Here is a 22,106-nt window from a genome sequence, read left to right as displayed (position 1 = left end):
TGACATACAAATATGGACAATTAGTGCTTAATTTTGGGTACTCATGAATTTGTGATATCATCTACAGACAAATACCAAGCATTTGATCATGTGTCACAAAGTTTATAAAATATTTGACGTACAGATCTTTTACTTACTTATCTGATAATGTTCGCTTTCAAAAAAAAAACACAAGCCCAAACAGCCACTCCAAAACAATGATCAATGTTCCTAGGTCATCACGTCATGCGTAATGAGATATAACTCGTGCCACCGCAATGCAGCAAAATACATGATAGTCCAAGTGAGGGAATGATGGCTTGGAACAATAATGCCTACTGCTGTAAGAAAGCGAAGACGAAGGTTACGCACAAGGTGACACAAGAGGAGAAGAGTAGCAGATAATGCAGCAGTCCATGCGCTAAACAGCAGGAGAGAGAGTGCTCAATTATTCATTTTGATAAACACTCAATACAGTGTGAGACATGGAGAAATGGGAGACATCCCGCGGATAGAAACGCACAAAGGAGCATGGAGATGACCAGGATGCTGCATTGCAAATGTATTCCACTGTTATTCGTCTGTGCAAAGCCTTGGAAGATTATATTCCCCTGGTGGAATGCGTTCTGATGCGCTCTGGAAGATCCATTACAAAGAAGAGATATGCCTTGGAAATTGCCTCACATTAGCAGTGTGCCAGGCGCTGTGCAGACAGAAGAAGCCCCTGAGACAGTTCTCTGTGATGTACAAACACCTACTACTAACATCTGAATCTGAAGGAGCTACTGATGTTTTTCAGCGTTAAAGCTAGGTTAAGAAGCAAAACAGCTGAGCTGCCATCACCATCATCTTGGATTCTGAGACATGAAGGAGCCACAGGCTTCAATGGCAATGGCATCGCATGCAGTGTGATCAACCGAGGAAAAGGCGGAAGAGAGCCGGGAAAAATACTAAAAAGCTTGGACTCAAGGTTATTCCACTACCCAGCCTGTTCCTAGCTAATGTCCAGTCGCTATAAAGTAAGAAGGATGAAATAAGACTCAGGCTGACCAAGCAATGGGGGAACAGGGACTGTTGTGCACGGTGTTGGTTAGAAGAGGGGAGGCAGACTATGTGTTTACATCAGTGATACTTGGTGTTCAAAAGCAGTCAAAGTCAAGGGACAATGTTCCCCTGTCAAATTTTTTATGCTTAGATGCCGGCCATATTATCTACCCATATAATTCACCAGTGTTGTGCAACCCTGTCTTACTATGACAAATAAAAACCTTGTAAATCAAAGTAATTTGACTGACAGAAACTTGAGAAGAACCTGATCCAAAAGACTGAAGGGGGCTTTAACCAGCACATAAAACCAGTGCCAAACCCTATCTAGGGTCTAGGAGCGTGACACAGGTCTGTGACTCCGTACGCCTCTCATAGAAATGTTTCATCAGAGAATGACTGAACACTGATCAGTCATCAAAGCCCTTGTTACAAGATGAAATAGCAGCAGCATAAGTTTGAATTGTGCTGAAATCGAAATTCTTGTCTGACAGTAGTTTAACAAGTGTAAGCACATAAACGGAGGACACGCAGTGGGCTCAAGGCTGTTGTCTGTACATGGTTGCTAAAGACCATGAACATTTTGCCTTCTTAGACGTTCTGCTAGTCGCTGCCTTCGGGCTCTGAATAGTACGCACAACATCCTGAGAGAGGCTGAGCCTCTCTAAGCGCTCGCTTTCATAAGCCAAGCCCACAGGCACTTGCCTATCACTGGGTAATTCCTGATCACTCCTCCCACCACAAGATTTCTCATCGGCAGCTTGATAGCTGCCCCTGCAGCCGTGGAAACATGACGCAGCATAGAGCAGTAATAACCCTGATTTTCTTCCCTCTGATGAACCCTGGAACTGGAGTGTGTGTGACCTCTGCTGATCAGCCTGCTCATCCAGCTGTCCATGAAACATAAACACAGAGTGAAGCTCTAAAAGTGGGGTACAACCATTTTATGCACTTCGGTTGTCGGACACTGAGGCGAATGCGTGGAGACACAATCCTCAAAAACGACACTGTTTAGAGGGAGAAGACTTGCAAACCTGACTTTACATGATACTGGATAAGCCAAGTCATGGTGGGAAGGGATGGTAAAAAAATGGTAAAATGTATAGCGCTTTTCTAGTCTTCCGACCACTCAAAGCGCTTTTACATTACTAATCATTCACCCATTCATACACTGATGACAGGAGCCACCATGCAAGGTGCCACCTGACCATCAGGCCCCTAACTAACATTCATACATACACTGCAGGAACAGCCTGCGGGAGCAATTTGGGGTTAAGTGTCTTGCCCAAGGACACATCGACATGGACTGCCGGAGCCAGGGATCGAACCGCCGATCCTCTGATTGGGGGACGACCCTGCTCTCCACTGAGCCACAGCCGCTTGGAAGGAAGAGACAGACCCCTATTCCTCTGGTTCTTCAACATGCTATACCGGCTCTGGATCTACTCTTAGCTGCCTGACTCTATCCGACAGACCCTAAGCAGCCTCCTGCAAGCCCCACTGTGCTCTGCCCCTCCTACAGAGAGAGGGTAGGAGATGGACGGTGTCCACTCACGATCGTGCACACGTAATGTTACTTTGCCAAGGGGCTTCGTTTCTGCCTTGAATTCTGTCTGGACAGCCTCACAAGAGCTTCAGTTCTGTCACGGTTTAGCAAAAAGACAACATGGGATGGACCCAAATGCAGACAGACTCAGGCAGCAGAAGGATATTACCTTTGATTTGAATAAAAAAAATTCCAAAATTTACAAGGGCGAGTCCAAAAGTGAGGGGCTGAATCAGGATCAGGTGTGTGAAGGAATGTTCCTTATTGTATGTTAAACTTCCCTCATGTAGGTTAAAGGTAACTTAAGACAGGGCTTCACAGGTCAGGTCAACTGTCTGTCTCTTCGCCGGCCTCACTCTATGCGCCTGATAACGCAGAGTTGGTTCTGGCAGCTGGTAGGCCAAGGTCAGCTAGAAACCTTCTGTATTCAGTTAAGACTCAACAAGCTGGCGCCTGGTTGGAGACACTGGATAAGAGAGACTCTACAGAGGCTATGTTGTTGCTAGTACAGCAAAGGTAGATGTATTTCCTTGTTTAGATCTTATATCCAATAAAATCCTCACACATGCCAAGCTGATGTACAACTAACCCTATTTGGATATAGCGGAACTAAGCTGGTCTGGGGAAGGTTAAATAATGTGCTCAAGGACACCATCTTCAGAATTGGGTAGCAGTACGCTGTGATTCACACGTGGCGTTTCCCTATTCTCCTCGATCGAGCAACAATAAATATTATTGCTTAAGACATCTGGGTCTGCCGAAACTTCTTCTGTCTCGAGGGAACTAGCTCTAAGATTTCCATCAAAAGGTGAATCAGAAAACAGTACGAGGGATAAATACAGGAAGCATAGCAAACAAACCGATACAGAGACAGGGGAACACAGGGTTTAAATACACTGTGGAGGTGTAGGTGATTAGACACAGGTGGATTCAATCAGGGGCGGGGCAGACAATCACAGTTGCAGGAAAACACACAAAAGCAAGAAGTAAAGTGATCTGAGAGGAGAGGTGAGTAACAGAATAAAACAGAAAGACAGAACTACTGAAATTACATACAAGAGGCAGGGAACTTCGAAGTGAAAAAGGAAACAAACAAAAAACAATATCATGACAAGTTCCTCACAAAGAAGTTCCACCCTGAGTGTCTGGTCCTCTTGTTGAATACTGTCCTTATTTAAAACCAGCAGACCACATGTGACCACAAATTTCATAACCATATCATTTACACAAAGCTGACTCATTGACGATAGGAGATTTACATTTTGACTCACCCGGAACATCTTCTCCACCTTGGCGATGCTTTTGACAAATATGGTACCAAGCTGGTCTCCAACACCTGCCAGGAGGAATCCAAACAGTGGGATTCCAAATATTGCATAAAGAATGCAGAAAATTTTCCCTCCCTCAGTGCTCGGGGCAATGTTACCATACCCTGGAGAAGAAAAAGAAGATATAAAGGAGTTTGACAGGACTCAGATAAGCAAACAAAAGCACCGGCTGATTTAGTTATACATTCTAATGGAACAGACATTGTTTATAGTTTGCTAATGCTAACAAAGACAATGAATAGCATGTCTATTGTCCAACCAGATCTAATCAACTGAGTGTTCTTGAGATGTTACCATTGGTTCTGATTTTCAAGTCCAGGTGAGCACTATAAATAAAAGTAGATAACAAGGTTAAAGAGTATTTTAACAGCCCCTAAAAATCTTGTCTTTTCTGACCTCCACATGTTTGACTTTCCACATTGCACAATGATGTAGAAGTGGACTTCAGGAACGTGTGACATTGCTATTGGGTGTTGCTACAGGTTCAACAGAGCACACTTACTACAGCCAATTAAACCCATCCCTGAGATCATCAATGTTGTGGTCAATGATGAATGAATGAGTGATGAATTTGAATACTGTGTCAATCATCAAGCTGCACATAAAAAGCTACGTGTGCTGCCACTGATGAATTACTTGAAGCTAATCCTAATGATGCGCTTATTACTATTGGATAAATGTTTTAAATGTGTTATGTACATACAAGCAATAAACAGCTTAATGACAGGAGGATGAGGAGCTAATTATCACTTTTGTCCACCTGTGTCAGTAGTGACAGAGATAATATGGGCTTTACTTCATGTTGACAATAGAAATGGGCTGCTTAGTTTGGTTACATTTGGGACATTGCTGATGCTTATAATCCATTCAGTTCACAAAAGCAATTGCTGTTTGGAAAATTGATTTAGTTTTTCTTCAGATCAACAGAGAAGCTGAGGATAGAGTCAGCGAATATCCTGTTGACATAAGGAAGTACACAAGTACAATAATTTTGCACAGCCTGTACTATACTACTCAGAGTGCATAACATATATTGAACTCAATTGACCTGTTAAGTGTGAACCATTGAGTCATGCCATGATCACAGTACCTATTGTTGTGATAACAGTCCCAGCAAAGAAGAAGGCACTACCCAGATCCCAGTGGCTTGAATTGTAAGACGTGTCACCGATCGGATTCACTCCGGCATTTGCAGCCTCCACAGAGTGCTGTAAAGAGAAGTAGAGACAGCGGGACATAAGATAATCTCACTCTGATTGTTGAGGATCCTGTCTTACTGTGATTAAGATTCGGCTCTTGCTAAAGTTACCAAGTCTCAATTTGTTAGTGTCTTTTTGGGGGTAAACTATCCCAGTGAGCACCAACCGGGATTTCAACGTTGAAATCTGGTTGAAAACTGGGTGATATTGGGTCTGAACGTCTAAGACGGAATTTTGCCGTCTTTTCAACCGGCTAAAATGCGGTTGCATCAACGTGTCACAAAACACTTATTTGTTTTAAAATGTTGATGATTTGTTCAGTTGTAGGTTGAAAGAAAGATGATATTGCTTATTTTGAACGTATTTTTCCAAAGTCATATTACGCTGGTCGTTGATATGTGGTCTACATGGCGACATGATTTAAATGCTTTTAATGTTTCACATAAAAGGTCATAAATATGGAACTATAGACGTTTTGCTGCCAACAAGATCTATGCTCACAGGACCTCGTAACGGAGCAGTTTACATTCTGTCTGTACATTCATGTAAAATACGAGTGAGTGCCTCCTGCTGGAACACGCATGCGCTGGAACTTAGGCTCAGACTGCATCTCCAACTTTGAAAGTAGCACCCGGTCGAGAGGCTTGGCATCGGACTTGCGGAGCGAAGTGAACGAGCTGACGGAAAAAGTGTGAGGCTTCACGGCAACTACATACTTTGAAAGTACTTGAACTGCTGGATTCCAGTTATTCAAAGCAAAATTAGCATCATTAATATAATTTCAAGCTGCTCACGATGCAGGCGAGGCTGCTAGCTTGTAGCGTTAGCATGTTAGCTTGCAGCGTACTGCTTCATGGACCAACAGTAAACATTAATATGTGTGTAAGTTAATGTTGGCGACTGTCTTTATGGGCTGTCGCTGTAGTTCATTGATATAAAGTGAGTTTTAGGCCATTTTACATCTAAAATACATTACAGAAAGGTAGTGGGGCTGTACACAGTTTAAATGGGGAGGTAGTGAGTAAAATAAATTGATGAACAAACAAGAAGACGGTCAGAACATTGTTGTTGGGCATAGAGCAACTTACAAACAATATAAAGTATTATAATGTGTAATATGCCAGTGAGCATCTTTCCGTTGAAAAGACGTTAAAAAAATATGGTCACCGATGAAAAGACTGGTTCAAGAGTGAATATGTTTTTCTAATTCTTGTTTAATTTACAGACATCCATCTGAAATATGGCAGATCATCTGCAACTGGCTCATGGGAGGCTTTGACAACGACATTTAAAGAAGAAACGGGAGATTTTGTTGTGTGTATTTTCAATTTCATTGTAGTTTGTATGAATAAAAACAAATTAATTGTTGCCGGTATCAGATGGTCTTATTTGTCCTGTCAATGTAAACTATTAATGTGTTACTATGACTACGTATTTAATGCTACATATTTTACTGTGAGCATTTTGAGGTTCAAAAGACGTTTAAAAGACGTTTATGTCTAAAAGCATTCAGAAGTGGTTCAAAAGTGAAAGTTTATTCACCGACTATTTGAAGACGTTGATTGGACGTTCACGTTTAGACCATATTTCACCGGGATTTGCAATATTGGCTTTTAACTGAGAAATGTGGATGTGGTTTCATAAGTAAGCCTCTAAAATTATTATATAACATTATTAGTAGAGTAGAGGATGAACAAATTAACTATTGCAAATCACGTTGAAATAGTCGGTGAAAAAACTTTCACTTTTGAACCAATTCTGAACGTCTTTTCAATGTCGGCCATAGTCGTCTTTTAAACGTCTTTTCAACGGAAAACTATATATATTGGATCACATAAACAAATGCAGGTTAGAGTAAACAGGAGCACCATTATGTACAGAATGATGAATATAAGATAGCTGAGCAGAAAACCATACCATTGTTCCGCTTATAATGTTACCCTTTTATCATCCATAGATGATTTGATCCAACTAGATGATTGGATGCCCCGGCCCCAGCGGCGAGAGCGAAACAGGCGATGGATGGTGTAGACAGGTCCTCCTTCGTTGAGACGAGGAGGCGGAGGAGGAGGAGCAGCTGGCATCAAGGGGCTCTCCCAGACTGGTTTTACCTTGGAGACGTGGAACGTGGGATGGATGCGCATGGACCTGGGAAGCTTGAGTCTTATTGCCACCGGGTTGATGATCCTTTCGACCTCGAACGGACTGACGAATTTAGGACCCAGCTTCTTCGATTCTACCCGAAGGGGTAGGTCCCGGGTCGACAGCCACACCTTATGTGTTAGACGGGGCTGGAGTGCGGTGTCGGTTGGCCGCCTTCGAGTAGCGGTCGGCGGACCGAAGCAGGGCTGTTCTGGCTCTCGTCCAGGTCTGTCGTCAACGGCGGATGAAGGTCTGGACCGAAGGGCAGGAAACCTCCTCCAGTGCGGGGAACAAAGGAGGTTAGAAGCCGTACGCGCACTGGAAGGGGGACAGGCCGGTGGCGGAACTGGTCAGGGTGTTGTGCGCATACTCCACCCACATCAGCTGTCGGGACCAGGATGTAGGGTTCCGGGAAACCAAGCATCGTAGTGCGGTCTCCATCTCCTGGTTCTTTTGCTCAGTCTGACCATTGGACTGTGGGTGGAACCCAGAGGACAAGCTTACAGTGGCTCCCAACAACGTACAGAACTCCCTCCAGAATATTGAGGTGAACTGGGGACCCCGGTCAGAGACGACATCGACCGGGATCCCATGTAGGCGGAAGACATGGAGGGAGATGAGTTGGGCTTCGGATGTGGGCAACCCGGTGACGAAGTCCAGGGAGATGTGTGACAAAGGCCGGTGGGCTACAGGAAGAGGATGCAGGAGGCCCGCTGGGGCTTGGTGCGAAGATTTGTGCTGGTTGCAGGTCGGACAGGCGTTAACGAACTCCTTGGTGTTCTCGGGGAGTGAGGACCACCAGAAGCATTGTCGCAGGACGTCAGGTGAGCTTGGAGGAGTGAGCCCACTGGAGAATGTTGGACCGAAGAGCTTGAGGGACGAACAGGCGATTCTGAGGACAGGCGCTGGGACCAGGTTGGCCTTCAGTTGCAGCCCTCACTGACCTCTCAATTGCCCAAGTCAGGACCGCGATTTGGCAGGAGTCTGGAAGAATGGAGCAGGGCCCTGAGGTAGGTTCCTCCTCCTCCTGGAACTGACAGGAGAGAGGGTCAGGTTTGACATTGTGGGACCCGGGCGATAGGAGAGGGTGAAGTTGAACCTTGTGAAGAACAGCGACCACCGGGAGAAGAAGGCGCAGGGATGCAACTTCTGGTCGGCGGCGGAGCACTGGGACAGGACGCCTCCAACTTCCACGTCGGAAGCATCCACCTCCACTACGAACTGCCGGTCAGGGTCGGGGACTTGGAGAATGGGTGCTGAGGTGAATCTGGTCTTGAGGGTTTGGAAGGCTTTCTCGGCTGCAGGAGTCCAAAGGAAGGGGACCTTGGAGGACGTTAGGGCGGTGAGCGGAGAAGCTACCAAGCTGTAGCTTCTGATGAAACATCTATAGAAGTTGGCGAACCCCAGGAATCGTTGAAGCTGCTTGCGGGCGTCCGGAGCAGACCAGGAAGTGACAGCGGAGACTTTTGCAGGATCCATATGGATGTTGCCGTTGGAGACGATGTATCCCAGGAATGCCACGGTGGGTACATGGAACTCACATTTCTCTGCCTTCACGTACAGGGAGTTCTCCAAGAGGCGTTGTAGAACGGACTGGATGTGATGTATGTGTTCCTCTTTAGTCTTGGAGAAGATGAGGATGTCGTCGAGGTAGACGAAGACATGGCGGTCCAACATGTCTCGGAGCAGGGTCTGGAAGACAGCGGGGGCATTGGTTAATCTGAAGAGTATCACCAGGTATTCATAGTGGCCCTTTGGTGTGTTGAACGCGGTCTTCCATTCATCTCCTTCCCTGATCCGGACCAGGTGATATGCGTTGCAGAGGTCGAGTTTTGAGAATATGGTCGCACCTTGAAGCAGTTCAAAGGCTGTCGTGATGAGGGGTAGCGGGTAACGTTTTTAATGGTAATGTCATTCAAACCCCTGTAATCGATGCATGGTCTGAGGGTCTTGTCCTTCTTTCCCACGAAGAAGAATCCCACTCTGGCCAGAGAGTCATCGATGGTCAATGGCGCAGTCATAGGGACGGTGAGGAGGCAGCGACAGGGCTTTGGTTTTATTGAACGTCTCCTTGAAATCGTGGTATTCAACCGGGACCCCCGTGAGTTCAGGCGTGGAGTCGATGACCGCAGAACTTTGAGGTGTGGCGGCTTGCTTCAGGCAAACGAGGTGACAGAAAGGGCTCCAGCCTCGGAAAGCCCCCGTAGCCCAGTTGATATGGGGGTTGTGTCGTCGTAACCATGGATACCCCAGGATGAGGGGAATACGGGGTGATTGCAGGATGTGGAAGGTGATGGTTTCGTGGTGGTTGCCAGACAGAAGCATGTGGACTAGGACGGTTTGGTGGGTGACGGTCCCCAGGAAGTGACCGTCGAGGGCGCTGGCTGGAACAGGGCGAGGAAGAGGAACCTGGTCGATCCCCAGCTGCAGAGCGAGTCCCTCGTCCATGAGGGACGCATCTGCTCTTGAGTCCAGGAAGGTGGAGATAGTCTCAGACCCCCCGGGTAGAAGCAACTTGGCGTGGAAAAGGGGCCTCTGGCAGAAGGAGGGTCGTGACACAGCTCGGCTCACCAGTACCTCCTTCGTTACTGGTGAGCCCTGTCTTTTACCGGGCAGTTGGGAACAAAATGGCCAGCCTGACCACAGTACATACATAGGTTGTCCCTGCAGCGCCGGTCACGTACCTCAGTCAAGAGTCTGGTGCGACCCACCTGCATGGGCTCGGTCTCCCGATGAGGTGGGATGGTCGACGGTTGGTTCGGAGGGGTAGCGTGCGTGGAGCAGGGGAATGAGCCGTGGCTGAAACATCCCTGGTGCTTCACCAGCCGCCTGGCCTGGATGCGACGGTCCAGTCAAGTGGTCACCTCGATCAGTCCGTCCAAAGAGGTGGGCAGCTCGAAAGAGATAAGTTCATCTTTGATGTAGTCCGCCAAGCATGTACGCATCGCATTGAGTGGCCATATTCCACGAGCTTAGCCGCGCCTTGGTCCAAAAGTCTATGGAGTAATCCGTGACGGTTTGATTACCTTGTTGGAGCCCCAACAATCCACCGGTGGCGCCCGGTCCCAAGGAAACCACTCCGAAAACCTTGCATAATTCCTAGGAAAACGTCTGGAAGGAAGCGCAGGCGGGAGTTCGGCGGTCCCACTCCGCCGTTCCCCACAGGCGGGCTCTCCCCGTCAGGTGGTTGATAGCATACGCCACTCTTGCTTCCTCGGTGGCAAAGGTATATGGCTGTAATGCAAACAAAATAGAGCAGTTTGTCAGAAAGGCGTTACAGCCCTCAGGATCCCCAGCGTAACGTTCCGGTTCGCCGACTCGGACCTCCGAGACCGGCGGTGAACACACTGGTAACAGCTCCGGGTGAGTCGGAGCAGATGGCGGCGGTGTCGCCGCGAGAACCTGGGTGATGGCCGCCGTAAGTTGTTGAACCTGGTGCGTCAAGACAGTCACAGCTGTCCCTGGTTCACTAGGGTCTGGTGAACCTCGGCCGTGGTGGCGGCGAACTGGGTCTCGTGTCTCTGGATAGCCTCTTCCATAGACACGAACCGAGCCAGTGGCGAGGTGTCGTGTGCTGGATCCATGTTATGGCCAGATTGTACTGTAACGGGTGAGGTGTGGACCCAAATGCAGTACGACCAGGAGACAGAGTAAAGTTCAGGAGCTTTATTCAAAGCTGGGTACACAGCAGACAGACAGGCAGGAGATAACTCACGGTGTATATTCCACACGAGCGAGCGCTGAACCGTCAGCGGAGGAGGCAGACAAAAACCAAGAGGAGCGGAGGCTAATCTCGTGGTAGGGGACAGAAGGCTGGTGCAGCTAACCGGGGCAGAAGCAAGGTTGGAATACCGTGGTGGAAGACAGAAGGCTGAGTCGTTTACCGGGGCAGAGACGAGGTGGATAAGTCCAAACAGGGAGGGTCGGCAACGGGAAATCAGTCCGGGGAAAAATGCTGGAAGGTCTGCCATGAATGCGGAGAACGATCTGGCAACGAGCAAATGAGTGAGTGTGGCATTTATACTGTGAGTGTGGCAGAGTGCTCAGGTGAGAGTGATTGCGCTGATGAGGTGGGCGTGGTGGACAGGTGCACAGCATACGGCTGATTAGGTGAGTAAGGGAAAGTGTGGTGAGAGAGAAAACGGGGCTGGGCTGTGAGCTGGAGTGAACTGAGGGAAATAGACAGTGCAGGAAGAGTGAACAGGCGTGACTGTGACAGTAATAGCATATTTTGTTTACTTCTGCCGTTCTGCCGTGAAGAAAGTTAACTTTAATGATAAAAATGGGAACAAATTGATAATTCTGTTTCGATGTTTTTCACCTACTAATGCTGTTTCCTCCAGCCTCCGTGTCTTAGACACCTGACATCATCCACCTGAATGAGTCAATCTTTCATCGCGGATTTGTGCTTTAATCTCCTTCAAAGCTGTTTTTAAATCAATCTTCAAAGACAGTTAAACTGCCCAAAATCCACATCAATATTTCAACCTGAATGAAATGTTATCCCCTTTACTATTCAATATTTGAGAAGATCAACAGAATTTAGATCAGTTGAATAGACCACGTATCATCACCCTGCCAGCCAGGCTTTAGGAGACTGAAAATTCCTCGGACTACTCCACTTATACAGTTGGGACGAGGCTGATATCAGGAGTAGGCATCACACTCAGTGCCAGTTTGCCCCGGAAGTGTCCATCCTGGCAGATGGAGTGTAATGAGCCACACTTTGTGCTGAGCTGGGTTGCCGGCTGAAGGACAATGATTCAAGGACACAACTGATCCTCCTCATCAGAGTCAAACTAAAATTGAAATAGTTACACTTTGTCACAGTATATTTGCCACAGACTTCAAGCCCTAATGGTAAATAACATCATCATCAGTTTTTGTCTGTGATTCTGTGGTATTCTAAGTAGGAGTGTTATACTAAAATCAAATAAACTCATTACTGAGTGTAATATAAACCAACAATATAAATTACTCTAGGTGTAATATAAAATGTGATAAAGAAAAAAGTTATGGAGATTGGAGTCAGTAGGTCATTCAAAACTGAATGGCACAGGAATATATAAAAAGAATGTGGGGATTTTACAAAAAATATAAAAAGTTACCAGCAAACTGCTGTTCTTAGGCCCTTGACAAAATGTTGTTTTGGACATTATGGAATCAATGTCAAATACCTTTGCCTCCAGTGCACCAACTTTGACCATTTCTGTCAATTGTGAGTTCCCCAGCCTCACGGATTTTCAATACTAAATCAATGACCTGACCTTTAAGGTCAGGTTAACAACAAAGGTTTTATACCATTTAGCAGACATTTGGCCTCATATTCTTATCTTAACTTTCTCTTGCTCTTTTACGCCCTCCCCAAAGCCAGGGAATGGGAGACAATAACGAGAGCTGTTACTGCCCTATCACCTGAGGGTTGCACTCTAACGAAGAAGAAATGGTTTGATATGAAAATAGCTTAAAGAACACATGCTCTTATATGTGATTTGCAATAGAAGATGTTCCTCTTGACAGATACTTGCATGAACTTGCATTTTAAGATTCATGTGAAGAACCATCCATCTGTCTCTGTCAATAACAAGACACTGTCTAAAGACATGCTCTCTATGAATGGCCTAATCTAAAAAAATTGGTGTCATTCCAAAAACATCAGTACTTTACTGTTAGCAGTATCACCGGCAAGATACTGTACATTTACAGCATCTCAACTGTATTGAGGAAATACCATAACTTGTTGAAATCAAAATTTACATTATTTTAGTGGCAGATGTTTCCCCCAAAACATTTAGGAAATTGTAATGATAGCATCTGTCAAATGAACAAGCACGAAAAATAACAACTTAGAACAATAAACATGACAATAGGAAGTATTAATTTTATTCTGGTTTATTAGAATAGCCTAGGTTTGACAAACAATAGCATCCAAATAAAACATTCAAATATTCAAGCCCTTACAAATCAAAATAGTATGGATAAGTTGTGAGACAAAAACACAGTGTGTGTTTATCTTAGTGAGTGTGAGGTCATCTGAGTGAGTGACAGGTTAAAAACATTTGTACTTTACGGACTGAGCAAATACTGTTACTTCTCTGTGTCAAAAGGAAAGACTCTCCCCATTAGGCTAGCAGGTTTTACTTGACAGGACCATGCTGTTAAACAATACTGTGTGCTAGCCCAATAGCCAACTTCAATATTAAACATAGAAATAATGCATAGTTGGACATTGTAAACAGAATTAAAATAAAAAAATATATACAAAATTAGCCTTTACAAATACATATATCACTTTCACTGACGTGCCTTTTTCCCCCTCTCTGGGTTGATTCCAGCACAGCTTCTACAAGGCATGTCAAGGTGAAACAAAAAGACACAAACATCAGTAAAACCACTTTTAAGTATTATTAATGGCCACCATATATTGTTAGCATAATAGTTATTTCTCTATAATGCATATCAGAGTAGTTACATGGAAAATGGTGCTATATTTATTGGTAATACATCTTATTTGCCTTATGTTTATAAATGTCACATCTTTGGATTGTACAAATAACATTCAGGGTTTTTAATAACTTGACGATTCTTTGAAAATGATGTACATAAGTACGTCTATTAGATTTGCAGTGTTTGCCATGTAGTGGTTTTCAGTACTTCGGTTACAGTATCTGGCCACTAGAGGGCTCTGTTGACAACAGTATAGTTTAGTCTGACCAGCAATATTCAAGTACATTTCCAGGGATTGTAACCTAAATCGGTGATTCTCAAAGTGGGGTACGTGGTACTCTGCAAGGTGTTGCGCAAAATAATTTACTTTAATTATAAAATGATGCTGTATTAGTAAAAAAGTGCATATCAACAGATGGGAACCAAAGCCATATGCCAGCCCGGCTAAAGCAAAATATAATAACAAAGCGCCCATGATTTAATATTAGATTGTGTTATGTGTATCACTATGAGCCAGGTCTAAAGCATTAATGTTGTTTAAATTACTATTAGTTCAAAAGGCATCTAAGGGTACAAATGCTAGTAAGCATAAGCTTAACCTTTGTCACAATTATGAGGGGTCCTTCTGAGTTTTTCTCCACTACAAGGGGTCCGTTGCCGCAAAAAGTCTGAGAACTCCTGTAGTTGAATATGTGTTTCTTCTTTTTATTTTAGAACCATAAATATACACACCCAAACATCCAAGTGATTAACACATTTTATTTTGGAATGAACTCTGTGCTCTGTTCTCAGATTGAAGTCCCAGTCCTTTAAGGAGCTATCAAGCTAGCATCCCAGTGATACTGTATCCATCACACAAAGATAAATGCAAGGACGGCTGTAAGGCCAATACAACTGAATCTAATCTTGATATGGTATTCAAACTTACCTCTGTATGAATTGAAGTGTGTAGGCAGCCTGATTCTGATATTGGAGGCTGAAGTTGTAGTAGCGTTTGAAGACAACAGCAAACCCCAACAAAAACGATGCTCCTTCACACACCACCTGGCCCTTAATGCTAACCATCCAATGCTGGTCAGGAATCATTGAACCTTAAACAAATTGCAAACAGAGTTAGGCTGAATGTCAAAGTGAGCATTTTACGTATTATGAATACTGCTATATTGTTTTTGTATTGAATTGACATTTCCAACTGACATTTGTAAAACATTCAAATCAATGTAAGCCTACGCTAGATATCAGGATTTTTAATGCTGAAAAAATAAATCTACAAAGGGAGGGAGAAGATTGGACAAACTATTTATATAAAAAAGCTATAAGGACACCCTAATCAGGAGTGAAATATAAAGAGAGAAGCACAAACAGACTTAACTATTTACTAACTATCTAAAACTATGTATTCAGATATCCATCTATTTATGCTAAACTATTTATGAATTAGTATCTATTTACAAGAACTTAAAGGTGTGTATATAATATATAGTATATAAGAAAATAATTCACCATAACTGAACTCAGTATAACCAGTCCTTACCTAGAATACTCCAATGAGGGCTATCTGGAAGGGGGAGTAATGTCTCCACAGTTGCTGTGTCTGACACCTGAATAGGAAACAAAAATAGCATTGCAGTTCTAAGTTAATGTTAATAAAATTCAACAAGGTTTTAACTATGGTTGCTATCACTTGAAAGAAAATTATTTAAAAAGATAAACTGAGTGCCACTCAATATATTTCAGTAACTGTTAAGGCTTATCTGAAATAAAGTTGACTACATACAGTTATACTCTCATCTGCCTGCAAGATGGGGGCATCTCTTTTCTCTTAGAAGTGTGCCATAAGTAGATGCAGAATATAGGGGATAGGGGGCCCTGGTCTTCAAGAAATGCCTCAATTTTTCCCAGGATCTGCATGCCTGTGAGCAGTTCAAAGTGTGCACACATGCATCTCGGCAAAACAAGTAGGGCCACTGACTTTTAATGTTGGCCAGAGGGGAAGCTGCTGTAGCATTGATCGATTTGCATTGCAGAATATACATTTTCTCCATCAAATTGTGTATTTCCGCCCTTCCTGCAGCCGCCAAACATAATGTGTAAAGTTATATGCCATCTTTTGTCTCAGACCTTGAAGGCCATCTTCAGTTTCCTCAGGTGGTAGCCCTGGCTGACATATTGTGCACTAATAGCTGTCTGCCGGTCCTTGGACTGCGATAGCCCCTGTGGTTAATGTTAATGGATGGTAAATATACTTGTACTTATACAGCGCTTTTCTAGTCTGACTGGGGAAAGTCTCTTGTCTACTGATGATGATAATATATTAGTACTTTAAAGTAGGCTATCTGGCCTCTTGTTATGGCAGGTGCACAAATTAGCTCAACAATTTGCCTAAGCTGTAATACAAGTTGCAACACTTCATATTCCATTGGACTATGAATTTTGTACCCCCTCCAGACAGGCAGGGCTCAGAGTCCAATTGTGGACTCAAGCCCGCTTAACTTTTCAATTACATGATTAACATCACATGGTTCGTTTTTGGCATCATTGCCAAGATATCGGTAAGTACATTTTTGCAAGTGAGTGAACTTCTTCTGTTTAACGACGGCTGATATTCAATACCAGGTCATAGGATACAATGCATTCAAAACGATCATGGCCCAAGCAACGTGGTAAACCAGGGTTACAAACATGAAAGAAAGTTAGTTCATTAAAATCAATAAATTGAATATTGGAATCAGATTCCATCCCAACAGAAGATCATTTGCCATTATCTGCTGCACATTAACTTTATAGGACTCAACTGTTTTCCTGCTGAAGTCTTTTTTATGAAGCCACAGATGTTGTGTCATCCAAGATTATCTCCAGCGATAGCACACAGATTGCCTTTCCCCTGCCCATCAAGTGCGGCTATGCCATTATATTGAGATCTGTAATTGTACTGAAGACTTTTTCTTGGCCAAAGTAATTGAAATCCTGCTCCCAACATAATAATTCAATTCAATTCAATTCAATTCAATTTCAATTCCATTTATTTTGTATAGCCCAAAATCACAAATCACAAATGTGCCTAAGTGGGCTTTATTGGCTAATAGAGCCAGTTGCATTTGTTCAACACTTGACCTGTTATGAGATGCTATACGTATATATGTCTTTTTTTGCCTGAGCCCAGTGGGTTGGCCACTTCAAATATATCCTGATACAGTATCAAACCCAAGGCCTTATCATCTAATTGAAACAACGGGTGCCATTTTACTACCGTCCAATACATCCTCTGACATATCTTTTGGTCTATCACAAGACTGCATCTGCTGCTTGTGTGAATTAACTTGTGGTCTAACTGAGTCACAATAAATGACTGACACGTTTCTTTAACAGGTAAATACTGACCAAAGCATTCCTTTCCTGATTAATTCTGCCCATGATACAAAGGCACTGGTTCAACATATCTGAACTCATTTAAAAAAACGTTTTTCTTCTTTTATCCATTTTTAGAGTATCCGTGTTGCAATTGCCAGTTGTCAATTTTTTTCTGAAACAAATCAGACTAACTTCATATACTGCCTGGACATCTTCAATAATACTCTGCATAACTGTAGATGGGAGCAATAACTTTGCTTTAACTTTAAGGTAAAACAAAGCCGAGTTCTTCAACCAAAGTGGCTCATCCGTGCTTTCACAAAATACTTTTATACTACTTAATAGCCTTGTCTGCCTCTATTTCAAAATTAGCATTGGAAGCCCGCACTCTGCTTGTTCAAGAGAGAACCCTGCTTGCTCAACATTATACTCTCCATCACCTCTAACTGACCTTGTCTGGCTCAAAAGATTACCAACTGCACAAATTTGTTGATGAAAACGTCGATATCATAGTAAAAACTTTACCTCAGTTTTTGAATGGACATAAAACTGGTCTTCCCTTCCCTGACAAACTGTCACACTTTACAGTACAGAAATCAAAGTGGCATGACAATAAATCGTCTAACGTTAATGTCCTTATGCCAGAACATCCTTCACTCAATCTTAACTCCTTCTGATCTGGGTGATCTCTGTACATGACATTTTAAAGCCAAAACATTGCAAAAATGAATTACAACCATGGAACGCACATTTAAATTTGATCTGGAGCATGTTTAGGTTCACTTTCATATGCCTTACAAAGGCATCTTTAGTAACACATGCATGGCCGCAAAAATTGACAACTGAACATTATGGAAAAATAAGCTAGACTGCTGCCTTGTATCCACTGTTATTTTTTTGGTAACCTATTACTAAAGTATTCAGAATTAAATGTTAAGAACAGCTAACGACAAACTAGCTAATGTGCATACCGACTGCATGGAGGAACATGTGCTACATGTTAGCAAAGGTGTTAGAAAACTAACCTTAAGTTGAAACTTGACTTACCATGAGATACTGTTAGTAGTTGTTCTTCTTACATTTTTCATCTGGTCTGAAGATTAAAAATGAATCAGAATAAATCCACTTGACTTTCCAAAACTTGCGGGGTAAAAATAAGATTGTATCCAAACACTAGCTGTTGTTTCTCACCGACTCACACTGGAAACGTAAATGGTAATGAGGCTGATACTGCTGCAACGTCAACGTCACTGAACATTACTTTTCCGAGATTCTCACAGGTACACAGTAAACTAGAAAATGCATTTCCTGCAGAAAATGCGTTGGAATGCTGAAAGCTGAAATGTGACCATGAGGGTTAGTTTGGGGTACTTTTGAAAAAATATTTGAGTCCAATCGCCAAAATAATTTCATCAATAAAGAGAAAAGACTCTGCCCATCGCGTTGATATATTTGTTATGTTTGTGGTGTTTGAAATGTGACCACGAGATCACTTGAGAATGAAGAGCTATCGCTCCTTTCATCTCTGTTTTTGAGATTCATAGGTCACACGCACACACACACATTGCGTGCGTGCGCTCATGCTTCTGTGCGTGTCACTGGTTGCCATGGTGAGGGAGCACCTGGGTGAACTAATTAAGAGAGGTGAGAGCAGACACTGATTTTGAACAAAACTAGCTGTCAAACTCCTACCTACAATCGTAAAACCATAATTCCAATGGAAAACATATTGTTATCTTCTGAAAGCTAAGACTCTGACGAACGCAGAGATGTGTTTTTTATGTTTGGTGTTTTAAAAAATGTGAGCTTCAGAGCAGGTTAGAAAACTGGTACCATCTCCTTTCTTTGAGAAATTGTCATCAGAATTAACATGGAGTCTAATGGAGCAGTTGGTTGGAGATCATGTTGCTTTCAGGCACATGGAGTCAAATGTGTAAGACTGTTGGATTCCATAGTGTTATGGCTGCGACTAGGACAAGTTTATCTACAATTTGAACCAAAACATTATGCCTGAACAGTGAAAATTGTGGGAATTCTGGCAATTTTAAAATATTATAAGATTTTGAAGCTCCTCTCACTCTAACTATGACATCACATGCTCTAGGTCTGAACATTCCATCCAATACACACCCATTGTAAAATCTGAAAAAGGCTTACATTTTCCTGAAACTTAAACTCTGATGTCATGAAATCTGTGCTAGCTATCAAAATGCCCATTTGGCCCAATATAGTCCAGAGGTTTTTTCATGTTTTAAACCTCAAATAATTTTTTTACGTTAAAGTATGACGAGTCAGTCTGAAGAGTGTTTTTAAGCTCTCTCCACGCCCAAAACGCATTCATCTCTATGGGGAAATTTCACGCCGTTTTTCCCGGTTCCCGTGGAAACCGCTGGGTGAATCTCTGAGAAGAGAAATAGCACTCGATGCGGCGGGAGTTATGCGGCAAACTTTTGTACGGAAGAAGGAGAATAAGAAGAATAATATTAAGCCCACAGGATTATATACTTTGTGCTGTTGCACAAGGCTTTACAGCCTTGTTGCTACACAGCCACACAGAATAAAGCTTTGAAGAACAATACTTGGGATGCTTAATCAGCATTCCAACAATAATAATAAAAATATTATTAAGCCCGCAGGATTATATACTTTGTGCTGTTGCACAAGGCTTTACAGCCTTGTTGCTACACAGCCACACAGAATAATAAACAAACTTAATTAATTAAAATGGACAGGTGAGGATAGATAAGAGTTCCGAGTGTGTGTATATTTGTTGGGTGAATGTTTGAGATGCCAGTGACTGTATGTCAGATAAAGAATATGTTGGGATCATCGTACATGTGTCATGGTAAAATGGTAAATGTACTGTGCTTATATAGAGGTTTTCTAGTCTTCCAACCACTCAAAGTGCTTTAAGACTACATATCATCATTCACCCATTCACACCCATTCATACACTGATGGCAGGGGCTACCATGCAAGGTGGACAAGCGAATCCGGGTATCGAACCACCGATCTTCTGATTGAAGGACAAACTTGCTCTACCACTGAGCCACAGTCGCTCCTAATGGCAGATATGTATGGATGTGGATGTGTGGATGTTGGACAGCAAAAAGAGGTGACGAGTAAAATCTGTGAGGAATTAAAGAATGGAGGGGAATTGACAAATGGATTTCAGATGAGATCATTTTTTTGATTGATATGTATTTGATCATTACATTTTTCCAAAGGGTGATACTGAGTTTGTGCCTTTATTTCCAGTTCATGAGGATAGTTTTTCTGGCGATTATTATATTGTAGAGTATTCTACTGGATGTGTTGTTTAGGTTTATTTTGGATATGTCTCCCAGTAAGCAGAGTGGACGTGCTTCAGTAAACGTATTGTCTCACTTCCTGTTCCTGTTGCCAGCGTATCTGATAGCGTACTTTCGCAGCTCCAGCTAAAACAAGTCAATTGTGTGATATTCTTTATTATATCGGCCTCATAGCTCCCATCCTATTTTTTAGCGAGGCTTAGTGAGTTAGAAGCATCGCTCTGCACTATGGAAGCTCAGTCGTTAGCTATTGTAGTTAGCCAGTCCCCCCGTAGCCGGTGCAGGCCTACTAGACGTAGCTTCTACTAGCCGTCCCCCAGCAACCCCAAAGCAGCCGAGAGGCTGGGTGACTGTCCAAAGGAAGAATAAGTCGAAGTCGAAGCACACGTTTCTAACCTGTTCTCCTCACTCAGCGACACACCTGCTGAGAAACCAACTCTGGTTATCGGCAGCTCCGTGAGAAACGTGAAGTTAGCAAAGACAAGGGCCATAATCACTTGCATTCCCGGGGCCAGAGCAGGCAACACTGAATCCCATTTAAAACTGCTGACTAAGGGTAAACATTAACGTGAATTACAAACAAGATTGTAATTCACGTCGTCGGTAATGACACCCGATTACATCGCTTGGAGGTCACTAAAGTTAATGTGGAGTCGGTGTGTTCATACGCAAAGACAATGTCGGACTCCGTAGTTTTCTCTGGCCCTCTCCCTAACCTGACCAATGATGTAATGTATAGCCGCATGTCATCATTCCCCCGCTGGCTGTCGAGGTGGTGTCAAGCAAACAATGTCGGCCTCATATATAATTGGCAGACTTTCTGGTGAAAATCTGGTCTGATTAGGAGTGACGGCATTGATCCCACTTTGGATGGAGCGAATCTCATATCTAGAAATCTGACCCATTTTATTAGTGGACCTAATCCATGACAACCCAGAGGTCAGACCAGGAAGCAGACTTAAGATCAACCTGACCGGAGTTCGTTAAAGTACAAGCCTCAAAACAACGTGAAATGCAGAAAATTGACCATTTACTGTATCGCCCCCTAGTGGTAGAATGGAATGAAAATGTCAGGGGCGGCTGTGGCGTAGTGGAGAGCAAGGTAGTTCTCCAATCAGAGGGTCGGTGGTTCGATACCCGGTTTCGGCAGTCGATGTGTCCTTGGGCAAGACACTTAACCCCAAGTTGCTCCCGAAGGCTTGCCATCGGTGTGAACTGGATGTTGTATGAATGTTAGTTAGAGTCTGATGGTGGCACCTTGCATGGTAGCCTGTCATCAGTGTGTGAATGGGTGAATGATATGTAATATACTACTGACTGTAAGTCGCTTTGGATAAAAGCGTCTGCTAAATGACTGTAATGTAATGTAATGTAATGTCATGTATGTAACGGGATGCAGTGTGGACATACGCTGCAAATTCCGTGGTTATAGGTCAAATGGTATTAACGTTATGTGTATTAATTTAGGAAGTCATGCCCCTATCAAGTTCATTGGTCCATATCTTCTAAATGTAACAAGATATCAACAAGCTTTTGATAACTGTTGATGAGATTGATCAGATAAGGATCCATATGAAATTTGGTGGCAATCGGACTGAGTTCGCAAAAATGTGTTTTTTACAAAATTCAAAATGGCGGAACATTTTGGCAGGCGGAGATTAGTGGTCCCGGAGACTTTCTTGTAGAGCAGATGGAGCTTGATATGTTTCCAAAATGTCAGGTCAATCGGATTTAAGGTGAGACTTTGAGCATGATTAGG

At 43.3% G+C, this 22,106-nt stretch overlaps 1 protein-coding gene across 1 annotated transcript in view; it reads right to left on the bottom strand.

Annotated features, from left to right (window-relative positions):
* Positions 1-22,106, bottom strand: part of LOC129116297 (potassium channel subfamily K member 10-like) — a gene marked incomplete at its 3' end in the record, with an annotated part of 69,385 nt that overhangs the window by 18,913 nt on the left and 28,366 nt on the right. The window contains exons 3-4 of the mRNA XM_054627258.1: positions 4,988-5,105; positions 3,841-4,001 (exon numbers count right to left, since the gene is read on the bottom strand). Coding sequence (XP_054483233.1) covers positions 3,841-4,001; positions 4,988-5,105 — 279 coding nt within the window. The remainder of the gene's footprint in view (positions 1-3,840; positions 4,002-4,987; positions 5,106-22,106) is intronic.

This window comes from Anoplopoma fimbria, unplaced genomic scaffold (assembly GCF_027596085.1).
Source record: "Anoplopoma fimbria isolate UVic2021 breed Golden Eagle Sablefish unplaced genomic scaffold, Afim_UVic_2022 Un_contig_8246_pilon_pilon, whole genome shotgun sequence".
Classification (NCBI taxonomy): domain Eukaryota; kingdom Metazoa; phylum Chordata; class Actinopteri; order Perciformes; family Anoplopomatidae; genus Anoplopoma; species Anoplopoma fimbria.
The sequence above is the reverse complement of the archived record's forward strand: the minus strand, read 5'-3'. Positions and strand labels throughout refer to the sequence as shown.